The sequence below is a fragment of the Leptonychotes weddellii genome, chromosome 4, assembly GCF_054177405.1.
Source record: "Leptonychotes weddellii isolate Sample4059 chromosome 4, ASM5417740v2, whole genome shotgun sequence".
Lineage (NCBI taxonomy): Eukaryota > Metazoa > Chordata > Mammalia > Carnivora > Phocidae > Leptonychotes > Leptonychotes weddellii.
In genome coordinates this window covers 169,980,333-169,994,616 of record NC_138372.1, presented here as the reverse complement: position 1 = coordinate 169,994,616, position 14,284 = coordinate 169,980,333, and the positions used below count along the sequence as shown (strand labels likewise).

General features: G+C 66.8%; 2 protein-coding genes and 1 long non-coding RNA gene across 8 annotated transcripts; all 3 read left to right on the top strand.

The window, feature by feature from the left end:
- Positions 1-374, top strand: LOC145721008 (uncharacterized). Its single transcript, XR_014144476.1, has 2 exons — positions 1-170; positions 278-374. It is a non-coding gene; the product is annotated as an uncharacterized LOC145721008 (long non-coding RNA).
- A 1,013-nt stretch (positions 375-1,387) lies between these two features.
- Positions 1,388-4,823, top strand: NAPRT (nicotinate phosphoribosyltransferase). Of its 4 annotated transcripts, none has more exons than XM_006745416.3 (13): positions 1,388-1,657; positions 1,869-1,996; positions 2,092-2,174; positions 2,447-2,577; positions 2,685-2,800; positions 3,003-3,199; positions 3,280-3,420; positions 3,726-3,810; positions 3,907-3,987; positions 4,079-4,181; positions 4,265-4,419; positions 4,521-4,628; positions 4,710-4,823. In XM_006745416.3, exons 1-13 carry the CDS (start codon positions 1,432-1,434, stop codon positions 4,770-4,772), a joined length of 1,617 nt encoding a protein of 538 aa, XP_006745479.1. In that variant the 5' UTR covers positions 1,388-1,431; the 3' UTR covers positions 4,773-4,823. The 4 variants fall into 4 exon arrangements, 3 of the variants coding, with proteins under 3 accessions (XP_006745479.1, XP_081672782.1, XP_081672783.1); XM_081816656.1 differs by having other exon boundaries at positions 1,869-2,008; XR_014144475.1 differs by lacking the exon at positions 4,265-4,419 and having other exon boundaries at positions 1,869-2,008.
- A 134-nt stretch (positions 4,824-4,957) lies between these two features.
- Positions 4,958-14,234, top strand: MROH6 (maestro heat like repeat family member 6). Of its 3 annotated transcripts, XR_014144473.1 has the most exons (15): positions 4,958-6,894; positions 7,001-7,153; positions 7,312-7,466; positions 8,045-8,177; positions 8,346-8,530; positions 8,617-8,754; positions 8,867-8,981; positions 9,091-9,234; positions 9,310-9,483; positions 9,651-9,818; positions 10,060-10,179; positions 10,431-10,533; positions 10,642-10,707; positions 10,857-14,005; positions 14,102-14,234. XR_014144473.1 is itself a non-coding variant. In XM_081816655.1 (14 exons), the coding sequence occupies exons 1-14, from the start codon at positions 6,517-6,519 to the stop codon at positions 11,078-11,080; spliced, it is 2,256 nt and encodes a 751-aa protein (XP_081672781.1). In that variant the 5' UTR covers positions 4,958-6,516; the 3' UTR covers positions 11,081-14,089. The 3 variants fall into 3 exon arrangements, 1 of the variants encoding a protein (XP_081672781.1); XR_014144474.1 differs by lacking the exon at positions 10,060-10,179; XM_081816655.1 differs by lacking the exon at positions 14,102-14,234 and having other exon boundaries at positions 10,857-14,089.
- Positions 14,235-14,284: the final 50 nt, after the last annotated feature.

Here is a 14,284-nt window from a genome sequence, read left to right as displayed (position 1 = left end):
AGCTGGAGGCCTGCGTGCGCTCCATCCAGTTAGACGGGCTGACCTGGGGGGGCTCCAAGCTGGTGCCCGTGGGCTACGGCATCCGTAAGCTACAGATCCAGTGTGTGGTGGAGGACGACAAAGTGGGGACCGACCTGCTGGAGGAGGAGATCACCAAGTTCGAGGAGCACGTGAGTGGCCAGGCCCCCAAGCAAACCCCTGACCAGGCAGGTGGCCAGAGTGGGTGGGTCTTCGGGAAACTGGGCCCCATGTGACCACTGGCCTCCCTCCTCCTCAGGTGCAGAGTGTCGACATTGCTGCTTTCAACAAGATCTGAGCCCGAGCACCGGGCCTGGGTGTGGGAGGCCCTGCAGCCATTAAAGACTGAGATCGCACTCTCTGGCTCCTGTCCTCGTCTGGGCCCAGGGGGCGGGCACATTCAGTGAGCAGCTCGGCCAAGCTCCAGGCCTCACGCTTGGCCTGCGTCTCATTAGTGTCCCAGCTGGGCCCCCGTCTGTCTTGCTCCTTCTCCGCCAGTGACCCTGGGGCCCAGCACCATCCTCCCCTTTCTTGGTCTCTGCACAGCGTTCTTGTGGCTGTGCTCACTCCCCGTCTGCCCCTTCTCTGCCTCTTGGCTGCCCTCCTGATGGCACTCACCCCTCGGTTACAAGTACCACACCAGGTTCAAGCTGTTGAAGCCAGAAACAGAGCATGCGTTGACGGCTTTGCAGGGGCTGCCGGTCCCCCTGAGGCACAGGAGGCCTCTCCACTCTGCCTCCTCTGGGTTCCGTTCGCTGCTGAGCTGACCCCTGGGGAGCAAAAGTGTCCAGGGAAGAAAGGTTCCAGTGGCCGTCTGGCCCTGCTGCTGTGACCACAGTCATGGGCCCCCCAAGTGTGACCTGTGGGAAACCCTGCCAGGCCCCCCAGCATGTCCACAGAGCCTGGCTGATTCCTTAGATGAGGCCCCTGCTGCTCCAGCGTCAGGGCGCTGCCCGTGTCTGCTCTGGGGCCTGCCCCTCCCCCTGGGCAGGCCCGTGATAAATCGCCCTGTGGAGTCGTGCCCACGGTCCTGTCTGGGCGGTACTTGGCCCTGGCAGCCCCTCCCCTGAACCGTTGGCCAGCGTGGCTGGTGAGAGCCGTTCTGAGTTGGGGACAAAGGGTGTGGGCTGTGGTTACTTCTGGTCTGAACTGGTGCCCTCCAGGGGCCCAAACCGCACGGGAATGGACTGCCCCCCTTGATGGCTCTGTCAGCACCACCGACGGGCCCCCTCGGAGCAGATTCTAGAGTCCCCGGCGCCTGCCGCCCCTCCCCAGGGCAGGCTGGGCGTGGCCCTAGCGCGGCCTCGGGCCCCGCGGCGATAGTTGCCCTGCCAGGGGGCGGGGCCCCGATCAGACGGCGGGCGGGGCGTCACGGGGGCGGGGCGCGGGCCGGAGTCCGGGCGCCGGAGCGGAATGGCGGCGGAGCAGGACCCCGAGGCGCTCGCGGCGGCTCGGCCGCTGCTCACCGACCTCTACCAGGCCACCATGGCGCTGGGCTACTGGCACGCGGGGCGGGCGCGGGAGCAGGCGGAGTTCGAGCTCTTCTTCCGGGGCTGCCCGTTCGGCGGCGCCTTCGCCCTGGCCGCGGGGCTGCGCGACTGCGTGCGTTTCCTGCGCGCCTTCCGCTTGCAGGACGCAGGTAGCTCCACCCTAGCCCGGCCAGCCCCCACGACCCTGCTGGACACCTGCCACCTAGACGCGTCTTTCCCTCCCCCACCCCCCGCCTGAGAGCCCCGGACCAGAGTCCCCCATGGCCCAACAGCCTCCCAGGACCCCCGACGGTCCCAGCCCCGACGAGTCCTCCACGGCCTGCGCCAGCTCCAGCCAACGAGGGCCTCTGTCACCCCCAGACGTGCAGTTTCTGGCCTCGGTGCTGCCGCCCGACACGGACCCCGCGTTCTTCCAGCACCTTCGTGCCCTCGACTGCTCCGATGTGACGGTGCGGGCTCTGCCCGAGGGCTCCCTCGCCTTCCCCGGCGTGAGTTGCAGGGTGAGCGGGGGGCAGAGGGCGTGGGCCCGAGCGTGCCGGGCGGCGCCGAGCTGACAACTGCCCCCCCACCCCCCCCGCGGCAGGTGCCCTTGCTGCAGGTGTGCGGGCCGCTCCTGGTGGTGCAGCTGCTGGAGACGCCCCTCCTCTGCCTCGTCAGCTACGCCAGGTGGGGCCCCGCCCGGGTGGGACCCCGCCGGCCTGGAGGCAGACCCGGGGGAGGAGCTGGGCGCCGGGACGACGAGCGGGGACTTCGGGGGGGGGGGGGGCGGCGAGCCTTTGGGATGGGGAGTGGTTCCAACCAGGAAGCGGAGCGCGGGGCCAGGGCTCTGGAGAGGGGCCTCCCGCGCCCACTGTGGAGGGCCTTTGGCAAAGGGGGCCCAGGTCCGCGGTGACTTCGTGACCCTCACCGCAGGTCCCCTGCTCCCTTGTCCCCGATAGCCTCATCGCCACCAACGCTTCGCGGCTTCGCCTGATCGCGGGTCCGAAGAAGCGGCTGTTGGAGATGGGGCTGCGGCGAGCCCAAGGCCCGGATGGGGGTCTTACCGCCTCTACCTATAGCTACTTGGGCGGTAAGAGCCCGAGGAGGGAGGCAGGGGCCGGGGAAGGAGGACACCCGCCAGACGCCCTCCGGCCCCGTCTGATGCCCACCTGATGCCCTCCTGACCCCCTGGCTCAGGCTTTGATGGCAGCAGCAATGTGCTCGCAGGACAGCTGCGGGGCGTGCCCCTGGCCGGAACCCTGGCACACTCTTTCATCACTTCCTTTTTGGGCACTGAGGTGCCCCCCGACCCGGTCAGTACCCCTCACGCCCCCGCTGCGCTCCAGAGGGCAGACCCCACAGCCAGTCCTTGCCCACCTGAGCCCCCGGCAGGTAGCCCCAGTGCTGGGAAGCTGGTAGTGCTGGCCTTACCCCTGCTCAGACCCTCAGCCGGCGGTCAGCCAGTCCTCACCCTGCACTATGGGCTGCCCAGCCTTCACCGACCCCTTTCCATAGATGTTGGCTCCAGCTGCCAGTCAGGGCCCCAGGGTGGATCTGGCTGCTTGTGCGGAGGCATGGCTGGATCGTGTGTGTGCCCATCTGGGACTGGGGGTGCAGGAGCCCCACCGGGGGGAGCGGGCAGCCTTTGTGGCCTATGCCCTGGCTTTTCCCCGGGCCTTCCAGGGCCTGCTGGACACCTACAGTGTGCAGAGGTGAGGCCCAGGTCCTCCCCTGGGTGGGCTCTGCAGAGCAGCTGTGGCCCCTCACCGACCCTTCTCCTTCCTGCTGGCAGGAGCGGTCTTCCTAACTTTCTGGCAGTAGCCCTGGCCCTGGGGGAGCTGGGCTACCGAGCAGTGGGTGTAAGATTGGACAGTGGTGACTTGCTGCAGCAGGCCCAGGAGATCCGCAGGGTCTTCAGGAGCATTTCGGCCCAGTGAGTCCCCTGGGACGGGTTATGCCTACTGAGAGATCCTGTTGGGGGCAGGAACGTTGGGATGGGGCAGAGGAGAGAGCAGTTTGTCCCTCCCAAAGTGAGTAGATCTGATCTGGTTGCTACCGCAGCAGAGACATTGGGACCTTGGCAGGGAAATCAGGGGTGGGTTCACCCAGGGGCTCATAAGCAAAAGGTCAAGACCCATGTGGCTGAAGGCAGATTGTCAGGTGGTGGGGGGCATGCGTACCTGGAGAGGGAGAGTGACCGGATGCCTCAGGGGATATCTGAGGGGCTGCCCATCACAGGTTCCAGATGCCCTGGCTGGAATCGGTCTCCATCGCCGTCAGCAACAACATTGACGAGGAGGAGCTGACCCGGCTGGCCCAGGAGGTGGGGCGGGCAGGGGCAGGCCAGAGGGGGGCCAGGAGGGCCCCGGACCTGCCGACATCAGCTAGGTTCAGTGCCACCTTCTCTCTCCTCGTCCAGGGCAGTGAGGTCAACGTCATTGGCATCGGCACCAATGTGGTCACGTGTCCCCGCCAGCCTTCCCTGGGCTGCGTCTATAAGGTCGGGATAGGATCTGGGTCCCAGTGGGGTGGGCCGGAGGGATCGGGGTTGGGGGAGAAGGGTCCGGCAACCCCAGCACACGCATCTGCAGCTGGTGTCTGTGGGAGGCCAACCCCGAATGAAACTGACCGAGGACCCCGAGAAACAGACGCTGCCTGGGAGCAAGGCTGCCTTCCGGCTCCTGGGCGCTGATGGTGAGGTCCCCCCACGCCTCCCGCTCCTCGGCGGTCCTTCTCCCGTCCCCAGGCCCCCCGCTTTACTCTTGGCGCGCACGCAGGGTCTCCGCTGTTGGATTTGCTGCAGTTGGCCGAGGAGGCACCGCCGCGGGCTGGCCAGGAGCTCAGGGTCTGGCCTCGAGGGGCCCAGGGAGCCTGTAGAGTGAGGCCTGCCCACGTGGAGCCCCTGCTGAGACTCTGGGTCCAGCAGGGACAGGTAGCCGCTTCCACCTGCTCCCTCAGTCTGCTCCTTCACCCTGAGTTCCCTGGCCCCTGACCCTGACCACTGCCCCACCCCTGCCTTCCCTCTTCCCCCAGCTGTGTGAGCCCCTCCCATCTCTGGCCGAATCTAGAGCCTTCGCGCAGCTGTCCTTGAGCCGTCTGAGCCCGGAGCATAAGCGGCTGCAGCAGCCTGCACCATACCGGGTGGGTGCACGCCCATGTGGTCAGCTTGCCCGCGTGCCCTCCGTGCCTACGGCCACCCGTCATCCTCTCTTCCTCCTACAGGTGGCGCTGTCTGACAAGCTCCAGGCCCTGGTGGCCAGACTGCGGGCAGGAGAGTCCTCCTGAGCACTGTGCTGGGGCTGCCTGAAATCAACATGAGTCACTCACTGTCCTGCACAGCTTGTCGTGTGTCCTTTCTTCACCCAGCCTGCCGCTCACTTGACCCCCAGGGCCTCCAAGGGTGGGCTGGACTCAGGGATCAGAGCCTGGGTGCACGCCCCCTGGGGGAGGCCCAGGCTCTGCCCTGGGGAGCGGGGGAGGCTGCCCTTTGCTGGGGTCTGAGGGTGGCCAGGCACCAGGCCAAGGCTGGTAGTCGGAGGCTCGTGCAGCTGGACTGTGGGGCCAGATCTGAGGCTGGACGGGACAAGGCTCTGGGGAAAAGGAGGCTGATAGTGCCCACCTAGGAGTTGGTGGGGTTCTTGCAGGAGGCCGGGGAGGGGGAGCCAGGGGGTGGGGTTGAGGTCCCAGGAGGAGGGTCTTTGGGGACCTCCTGTATCCAAGCATGGCCCCAGACCCCACACCAACCAAGGGCAGTGCCCCGGAGGAGTCAGTGGGACGCCTCAAGCCTGCCAAGCCAAGAGAAGCCCAGGTGTCTCTGGCCGCTGCAGCGGGACTCTGCAGGACTCTGCCACTGGGCGCTGTGCTCTTGGGCTCCACCATCTGTCATGGGCTCAGCCAGGCCTGACCCGGGAGCCTTACGAAGGGACAGAAAGTGGCATTAGAGCCAGTGAAGAAATGAATGGTGCTGGGCTGGTGCTGCCTCTGTGCGCACAAAGCTAGTCAGGTTTCTGCTGGCTTTGGCGACTCGGGCTCCACAGAAACCACTCGGGAGAGCTGTTCTCAGTCATGTGGGGCGGGGGGGCCGGGCCTCTCGGATCCAGGCAGCACAAGGGGGCAAGCGCAGGCAAGGGCGTGGAGGGCTGCTGGCTTCCTGCGGTGCTTCCTAAAACACTTCGGCCTCTTCAAGTATCTGACCAGACTGGCTCTTCTGGATCCCAAGGCTTAGTTAGGCTGGGCAGTGCCCTGTGTCACCAGGTGAGCATGACAAGATTTGGGGCAGAGACCTGGTCAGGCCAGCTCTGGGGAGCATGAGGCTTGGAGAGATACAGACTCACAAACACCCACGTGGCAGAATACAGGCCCCAGGTACCCCCACAGGTCCACCACTTCTCAGCTGTGCCCTTCCTCTGTGCCAGGACCCAGGAACCCTATATTCCAGTGTTGGGTGCAGGGGGCACCTCAGAACGGGCCAGGACCCAGAAGGCCCACCCCGACGTATGGCAGCAGGGGCACTCCTCTTGCCTCTGCTCCAGCCCAGGCCTGCCTGAGCTCAGAGGTGGTGACACCTTTCTCAACCATCCTCATCCCCAAGATGTCTGGCTGGGTCAGAATGCAGTGGGGACAGCCCAGCTTCTGGCCCCAGGCCCTGCCTGGACCCAGCTGCTTCTTTAGGGCTGAATCAGGCAGGGCCTTAGCTCAGGGTTGGGCCCTGACTTCTGGACCCTGGACCGTGCTGGGGTCTCCTCCGGGCTGTCCACACCTGCCGGGGGTCTCCCCGCCCAGAGGGGTTGGAGGTCAGGGTGAAGCGTCCTTCTCCCCCTCTTCTTGCAGATCCACCATCCCAGGGATCTCATCATCCCTTCCCAGGGCCTGGTGGGCAGAGCAGACCCCACACACTCCAGCTGCAGGCTGGTACTCCCTGCCAGCAGCAAGGGCACGCAGGCCCTTCCCGGGCCCCTGATGTGCACACCTGTGGGTGCCTCTGTGGAACGCCCCAGCCCCCACACAGGGAGAGCACGAGCACACACGCATGCGCCACCACGCCTCCCCTGGTCCTGCCTGCCCTGGGCCAGCTTCTAGGTCAGGCCTGGGCACGACTTCCTGGGAGAACCGGCGGCAGGCGCTACGGGCTGGATCCAGCCACTCGCGGTGTGCGGTGGCCATGGCTTGGGGCGCGTGGGGCCGGTCCCAGGGGGGCCCTGTGGGGGCTCTAACCCTGACAGCTCTGGCTGAAGGGATCCAGGCTGACCAGGGGCAGACCCCGGGTCGCTCTTCCCTTGGCCCTCAGCCGGAACACGGGCTTGAACCCGAGGTGGAAGCTGAGGGTGCAGCTGCCATCCCCACGGCTGGCAGTGAGGCCTGCTCCCTGCCCGGCAGGCAAGAGCCGGCCCCTGAGGGGCCCTATCAGGTGAGCGGGGAGGGAGGCTGAGGGGACCACACGGAGGAAGCGGGGGTGCTGGGGAAGAGCGTTGGGAGAGCCAAGGGGACTCTGCATCCCATCCACCCTGCCCTAGGACCCCCAGAGTCCCTGGGAGGAGGGGGCCCTTGCCGACCTGGCGGTGTACACGGCTGCCTGCCTGGAAGAGGCTGGCTTTGCGGGGACCCAGGCAACTGCGCTCACGCTGTCCTCGGCTCTGGAGGCCCGGGGGAAGCGTCTGGAGGACCAGGTGAGCCACCACCCTGTCCCTGCCCCCCTAGCTCCTGCTGTTGAGTTCCAGGGCTGGGGGCTGGGAGTGAGCACCTGCCAAGCACACTCGCTTCGGGCTGCACCTGCCCCGTGGGGGTGCAGAGTGGTACACCGCAGCCGTCTGCTCCGCCCCGCCAGGTGTACGCCTTGGTGCGGGGCCTGCGGACACAGGTGCCCAGCCTGGCCGAAGGGAGGCCCCGGCGGGCGGCCCTCCGGGTGCTGAGCGCCCTGGCCCTGGACCATGCTCGGGAGGTGGTGTGTGCGCTGCTGCCAAGCTCCCTGCCCCCGGACCGGTAACCTGCCTCCCCCAGGCCAGCAACCGCGTCCCTGAGGCCCCCACGCAGCTTCCTTCCCCCTTCCTGATGCGCGGTGGAGGCGAGCCCGGGGGTGGGGGGAGATGTGGAGGGGGCAGAGCCTCCAAATTCCCTCCGCTTGACTCCTGTCCTCCATCCACTCCCCACCCCTCTCGCCTGGGGTCCCTGGCTTGGGGGGCCTGCTTTCTCCCCGCCCAGGTCACACCAGGAGCCCAGCCTGGGGCTCCAAGGGGGGACGAGCGAGCCGGGTGGCTGCTTCTCCCCCACGCCGCTGGCCCTTTGGTCGGTCTGCCCGGGAGCAGTTATGTCGGGTCTCGCTCTGTACAGTGACTGTGTCTAATACCAGGTTTGTGGCCCTGCTGCTGGCCCCCCAGGACCCTGCGGGGCCCGCCCCGCCAGGCAGCTGCAGACAGTCTGCACAGCTGGCAATTGTTTTGTTTTTCTGGGGTTTGCGGGTGGAGTGCCTGGGGATGCTTTACCTCCTCCTCCCCATGCTGGAGTCCTCGAGGCCACCTCCCACCCTGACCTGGGACTCCCCACGTCGGACCCTGTCTCAGGTGCTCGTACCCCCAGCCAGCAGCTGAGCTGTGGCGCAGCCTGAGCCGGAATCAGCACGTGAATGGGCAGGTGCTGGTCCAGCTGCTGTGGGCACTGAAGGATGAAGCCAGGCCCGAGCTGGAGGCCTTGGCGGTAGGTGACGAGCCAGCGCAGCCGGGGGGCCACCCCCAGGGCTGAGGGGGTCGGAGAGTCTGGCCCCAGGGGTGCGGGGGCAGCAGGCTCTCGCCGGAGCGTCTGAGGCTTTGTCCTAGTTCTCTGTCCAGGGCGCCCAGAGCCTGAGCTGGGCTGCTCGTTCCGCAGGCCACGCGGGCCCTTGGAGAGATGCTGGCTGTGTCCGGTTGTGTGGGTGCCACGCGGGGCTTCTACCCACACCTCCTGCTCGTGCTGGTCACACAGCTCCACCGGCTGGCGCGGCGCGGGCACTCCCCTGACACCCCGAAGGTGCGGGCCCCATGGCGCCGAGGGCCCCCGCACAGCCACGCCAGGTGAGGGCCCACACCGGAGGGCAGCCAGGGCTGGGCCTCTGCCCTTCCAGCCCTCCCCACGCGCTTGCTCCCTGCCCCCACCGCAGCTGCGCCGTGGAGGCCTTGAAGGCCTTGCTCACCGGGGACGGTGGCCGTATGGTGGTCACGTGCATGGAGCAGGCCGGAGGCTGGAGGAGGCTGGTGGGAGTCCACACCCACCTAGAAGGCGTCTTGCTGCTGGCCAGGTGCTGGAGGGGGTGCCGGGGAAGAGGCCGGGGCAGGAGGGTGGTCGGGTGGAGGCTTCGCGAGGGGCGAGGCGGTGAAAGGAGGGAGCACCCCCACTTCCGCCCCATCCAGTGCCATGGTGGCGCACGCGGACCACCACCTGCGGGGCCTGTTCGGGAGCTTGTTGCCGCGGCTGCGCAGCCCCGACGACACGCAGCGCCTCACGGCGATGGCCTTCTTTACCGGGGTGAGCCTGCTTCCATGTGGGTGGTGAGGGGCGCCCGTGGACCTGGCCCCTAAGCAGCGCTGCCAGCATGGGGGCCTCGAGCACGCTGACCCCGGGGCCCCTCTCTCAGCTGCTGCAGAGCCGGCCCACAGCAAGGCTCTTGCGGGAGGAGGCCATCCTGGAGCGGCTCCGGGCCTGGCAGGGCGACCCCGAGCCCACCGTGCGCTGGCTGGGCCTGCTGGGCCTCGGCCACCTCGCGCTGAACCGCGGGAAGGTGAGGGACCGGGCTGGGGTGGGGGGACCTGGGCGGGGGCCGCGAGGGGCCGCCCACGAGCCGCTGCCCCCGCAGGTGCGGCACGTGAGCAAGCTGCTGCCCGCGCTGCTGGGTGCGCTAGGCGAGGGCGACGGGAGGCTCGTGGACGCCGCGCTGGGCGCGCTGCGGAGGCTCCTGCGGCGGCCTCGGGCGCCAGTGCGGCTCCTGAGCGCCGAGCTGGGGCCGCGCCTGCCGCGGCTGCTGGACGACGTAAGCTCCGCCCCTCCAGGCCGCCGGGCGCCCCCACACCGCATTCCGCCCCATTCCTCCCCGCGCACCCCCACCCCCACCCGGCCCCCCGGATCAGCGCCCAGACTGCCGCCCTCCCCTAGACTCTCCCGGTTCTTGGTCTGCCCTGACCGCGCCCTCCCACGCAGGCCAGGGACTCGGTCCGCGCCTCGGCGGCGGGGCTTCTCGGGACGCTGGTGCGGCGGGGCCGGGGCGGGCTCCCGGTGGGCCTCCGCGGCCCCCTGAGGAAGCTGGTGCTCCAGAGCCTCATCCCTTTGCTGTTGCACCTGCAGGATCCCAGCCGGGACGCTGCTGAGGTGGGCTGCCCCCCAAGACTGCCCCACTGCTGTCCCCATCGAGTCCTACCCATTCCCACCCTGTGTGTCTCCTAAGATGAGAGGTCAGGGATTTCTACAAGGACCTCGGGTGCCAGTGTCAAGGGCTCCCGGTTCCTGGTCTTTCCTGGACCACTTGCCCTGGGCTCCTCCACCCCTCATCCACCCCAGCTACCTCTTGCCGCTTTCTGGACCCTAACCCTGCTCCCTTCCCCTGTCGTAGAGTTCAGAGTGGACCCTGGCCCGCTGTGACCAGGCCCTGCGTTGGGGCCTGCTGGAGGACGTGGTCACTGTGGCCCACTACGACAGCCCTGAGGCCCTAAGCCGCATCTGCCGCTGCCTGGTCAGTAGCGGACAGTGACAGCGATCGGGTGTGGTCAGCTGCCCACTTGGTCCAGTATACACCAGGGCACTCCTGCCAAAACTGAGTCTCCTTGCTTTCCCAGCCAAGGTGGTGGCAGATCTAAGACCGCAGGCCCCGGTGCCTTGCACTGGGGGCTCCCCAGGGGACCCCAGGCCCTGGGCTTGCGTCTGTCACCTTCTCTTCATGTGGGATGGGTCCTCCTGCACGGTCTTAAACCCATCTGCCCCCAGGTTCAGCAGTGCCCAAGTCACATCCCCAGCTTCCTGAGCCAGACCCAGGGCTACCTACGGAGCCCACAGGACCCCTTGCGCAGGGCAGCTGCTGTGCTCCTAGGTGAGGCGGTCCTGGTGTCTGTCCCTCGAGCTCAGAGCTCTGGGAGCTGGACCAGCCCTTCCCTGATGGGGGCCTGGGGCCAGCGCTCACAGGCACGTCTTGGTCCAGGTTTCCTCGTCCATCACACCAGCCCCGGCCGCGTCAGCCAGGACCTGCTGGACTCCCTGTTCCAGGGTAAGGACCCAGCTTGCTCACCAGGGTATGGGGTCCTGGAGAGGCTGGGGGCGCTAGGATGGAGTGGATGGGAATGGATTGGGTGGAGGGCCAGGGGCCTGGGGTTCTGAGAGCCCTCCGACCTTGCCTGAGCTGCCCTATCCCTGCAGAGCTGGGGCGGCTGCAGAGTGACCCAGAGCCCGCCGTGGTCGCCGCGGCTCACGTGTCCTCCCAACAGGTGGCGCTGCTGGCCCGCGCACAGGCCCGGCCCCGCCGCCTGCGTCAACTCCGCCCAGGCCTCTGGCACCACACCCGGCCCCTGCCAGTCTATGCCAACAGCCCATTCCAGCCCCGGAGCTTCATAGGCCGCTGGGGCTGCCTGGGACCTGGCTGAGCCTGACCCCGAGCCAGCCCGGAGGGTACCTGGGGTCCCAGTCCGACAGCGCACTGCTCTGTGGCCAGTCCTGGCAGGGGCAGGTCTGCAGAAGAGGTCCGCTTGAGGGCCGCCCTGGGCCTGGTACTGGATGCACACAAACCCTCCCTCTCTAGGAACACACCGCCACGACGGCCACGTGACCTAGGACAGCCGCGCCTTCTGTCCGAGCACCATCTTGCCCTCGGCCCCCCCCCCCCCGCCTCTTGCACCCATGGGTCTGTCTGTCCCCACTTGGGCCTGTTGCTCTCCCAGCTCCCTGGAGTGTGCCCCGCATTCCCAGCCTGGATGGCACCTGGCCTCCCGAGCTGGGGTCCGGTGGGGGACACCGTGAAACTGGTCCGACCCTGCGAGCTGGCGCCATGATAGGCTGCCTGCTTCCCGGGTCTTTGCGCACAGCCCGGCTCAGCCTCCCCTGCCTGTCCGGGCTCTCCTCCCCAGCAGCCCATCGTCCCCCATCACATGTCCCACTCCTCACTGGCCTGGCCCCATCCCCCCACACCCCCACTCCTGGGCATCGTGTTTTCCCCAGATTTCCCCTGACTTCCCCGCTGGAGGCTTGGGTGACACTGTGGTTTCAGGCGTGAGGTGCCGCCATCTGCATCCACTAGATGAGCCCTCAGCTGGCTCTCCGGCGCCCTGCCCGGGCTTGAACGAGGATAGCATGACTGCACCTGCTGGGAAGAAGCCTCTCTGGGCCCTGGTGGGCTTCTCCACCCAGAATGCCTACCTTGAAATGTTCTCTTGCCTTTCAAGGCCCACCCCCCAAAGCCATCTCCTCAGAGAGGCCTTGGCTCACACAGTCTCTTGGAGGATTAGGACCAGTCCCCCCAGTCTGGGGACCCCTTGGGGTCCTGCCTGCCCTCTGTGGAAAGTGTTTAAAATAAACACAGATTGGATTAAAAGGGTCTGGCGTGTGTCTGGGGACTGGGTCTGGGCCAAGGATGGAGTCCTGATGACCTTGGCCTGCTACAATATCCAGCTCAGGCTGGGATTACAGATAAGGCAGAGTGTAGCCAAGAATAAGGGTCAGCCCGCCGGGCGGGGTTAGAGTCAGGATGGTTCAGGGTCCAGGTTTATGGCCAGTGTCAGGCAGGGCTTTGCCTGAGACAAAGAGAAAGCTCAGGAGCTCAGGCAGGAAGGAGATTAGGTCTCTCTAGGCCCAAGCAGGGTCAGGCCAAGGGCATGGGTCTGTGTGGAACCAGGGGCATGGTTTGGTGTATTAGTTTAGACCCTCCAAGGCAGACGTCAAAACAAGATTAAGCTACAAGAAGAGGCCCTCAGACTCCCGGGAAGGATGGGAGGGGGAAGGAAAGGATTGTTTGGGGTGTCCTGGGAGGCTGTGCTGACCTGGGGGCTCTCAAGCCAGTCACCCATCCAGGAGGACCGCAGCTCCCAGGATGGGGGTGCTGGGCAGGGCTGGGTCTCCCTCTTCAGTTTCCCTCCAGGCAGCTGGCGTGTGCGGGGAGCATCCTCAGAACCCCTGATTTGATCTGGGCCCGAAGCTGGGCCGAGCAGGGGCCTTGTGCTCCTCTCAGTGATGGTCCCTGAGGGCAGAAGCAAGCCCGGCCTCCCCACAGCTGCAGCCCGGGAGCCAGAACCTGGGGTGAGTGTTCGCTGCCCACTGCCGTCACCAAGCAGAGTACGGCTGGGCAGTGATGCCCTCTCGGAAGGAGGTCCCAGGCTCAGATGAAGGCTCGGGCATGCAGCACCCGGCCCCTTCTCGCCCCACCTCCGTGCTGCCCACACCCCACCCGGTGAGCAGGAGTGCAGGCTGTCTCTTGCACAACGCATCTGCCGGCTCATGGTCGTGTGTCCACCCCCACCTTGCTATACCCCCTCCCCCGCAGTACCTGCAAGCCCCGCTGGACTGCCTGGCCACCAGGTGTGAGGTTCATCAGAGTTCATGTGGCCCGAAGGCCCGGAGTGTGGCTGCACTCCGGGAGAGTGAGTCTTCTCAGGGACTCCTCTGCTGGGCTGCCCCGTCCCATGGCCATGCCTCGGCCCTGTGTGTGGGTGAGTGTGTCCAGCCTGGGGGGTCTGCCCGCACAGGGCCCGCCAACCTGCTGCTAGGGTTGGACCACGCTTGCTGCCCTGGTCTCAGTGCTCTCAGGGCACTCGTGGCCTTGGAACCTGAGGACCAATGGTCCGACGCTGCAACTGGGGCTTGGTGGGACCACCCAGGGCCCGCCTTCTCCCCTGCCTTGAGGGTGACCTCAGGGCCCAGCAGCTCCTGTTTCTCGAACACTTCCTAAGACTGGGGCTCTTGCAGTACCGCTCGTTCACCTTGGTTTGCCTTTCAAGTGCCCCCTGACGGGGTTTCCCTAAAGAGAAGCGTGGGCCCTGGAGACGTCAGACAGGCCTGAGGGGCATCGAGCTTCTTCCTGCAGTGTGTAGCCTGGATCAGGGACGTTTGGGGTGCAGTCTGCCTTTGTTCTGATATTAATTTCGCTCTTGGGCTGGGATGCTAGATACTCTCCGGGGCTAATGTCCTAGCTCCCGCCGAACCTACCGTCCGTCCTCTTCGGTGAGGCCTGAAGCTGCCGGTCAGTGACGGACCACCCCTCCCTCCACCTTCCAGCACGCAGAGGAAGGCTGACTGCAGTTCCCACCAAGGAAAAGCAGATTTCCCGGCTGTGCACCTTCCTGGAGACGCGGCCACGTCAGTCACCACCTGTGCCTACGCTCGGGGCCGCCTCTGCCACGGGCGGCTGAGGCCCGCTGAACGCCCAGGGATCTGCAGCTCGGGGGCCAGGAGCTCCCGCGTCCAGGGACGGACTCTCAGCTTTGAGCAGAGGTGTTCGGACGAGACCTGACTGTTCAGACGAGGTCTCTGGCGTGGGTCACTGCCTGTCCAGGAGCCTCCGCGCAGCCCCAGGAGAACAGGTCTGTGCTTGTCAGCCTCACCTGCTCTGGTCCCCTCTGCAGCCCCAGTTCTCGAGTTCCCCGAGGCAGCTGCACGCTGTCCCTGTTCTTTCACAGGCCAGCCCGCGGGGGAGGGGCCGGGGCCCAGCCACACGGCTGGTCTCTCCAGAGTGGCCAGGTCCCAACACAGGGCGGCCCCCTTCGCCCCACGGCACCACAGCAGCGAGACCACTGAGGGGACACCTGTGCTCAGCCCCCTCCTGTGCTCCCTCCCCGGACCTGGGGCCCCCTCAGAAACTC

Bases quoted from the DNA above. Each gene is read 5' to 3' on its own strand.
- NAPRT (XM_081816656.1), top strand. From the start codon at position 1,432: ATGGCGGCGGAGCAGGACCCCGAGGCGCTCGCGGCGGCTCGGCCGCTG. The intron at 3,421-3,725 runs GTGAGTCCCCTG...TGCCCATCACAG, and splicing joins TTCAGGAGCATTTCGGCCCA to GTTCCAGATGCCCTGGCTGG. The intron at 4,420-4,520 runs GTAGCCGCTTCC...CTCTTCCCCCAG, and splicing joins TCTGGGTCCAGCAGGGACAG to CTGTGTGAGCCCCTCCCATC.
- MROH6 (XM_081816655.1), top strand. From the start codon at position 6,517: ATGCGCCACCACGCCTCCCCTGGTCCTGCCTGCCCTGGGCCAGCTTCT. The intron at 7,154-7,311 runs GTGAGCCACCAC...CCGCCCCGCCAG, and splicing joins GGAAGCGTCTGGAGGACCAG to GTGTACGCCTTGGTGCGGGG. The intron at 8,755-8,866 runs GTGCTGGAGGGG...CGCCCCATCCAG, and splicing joins GGCGTCTTGCTGCTGGCCAG to TGCCATGGTGGCGCACGCGG.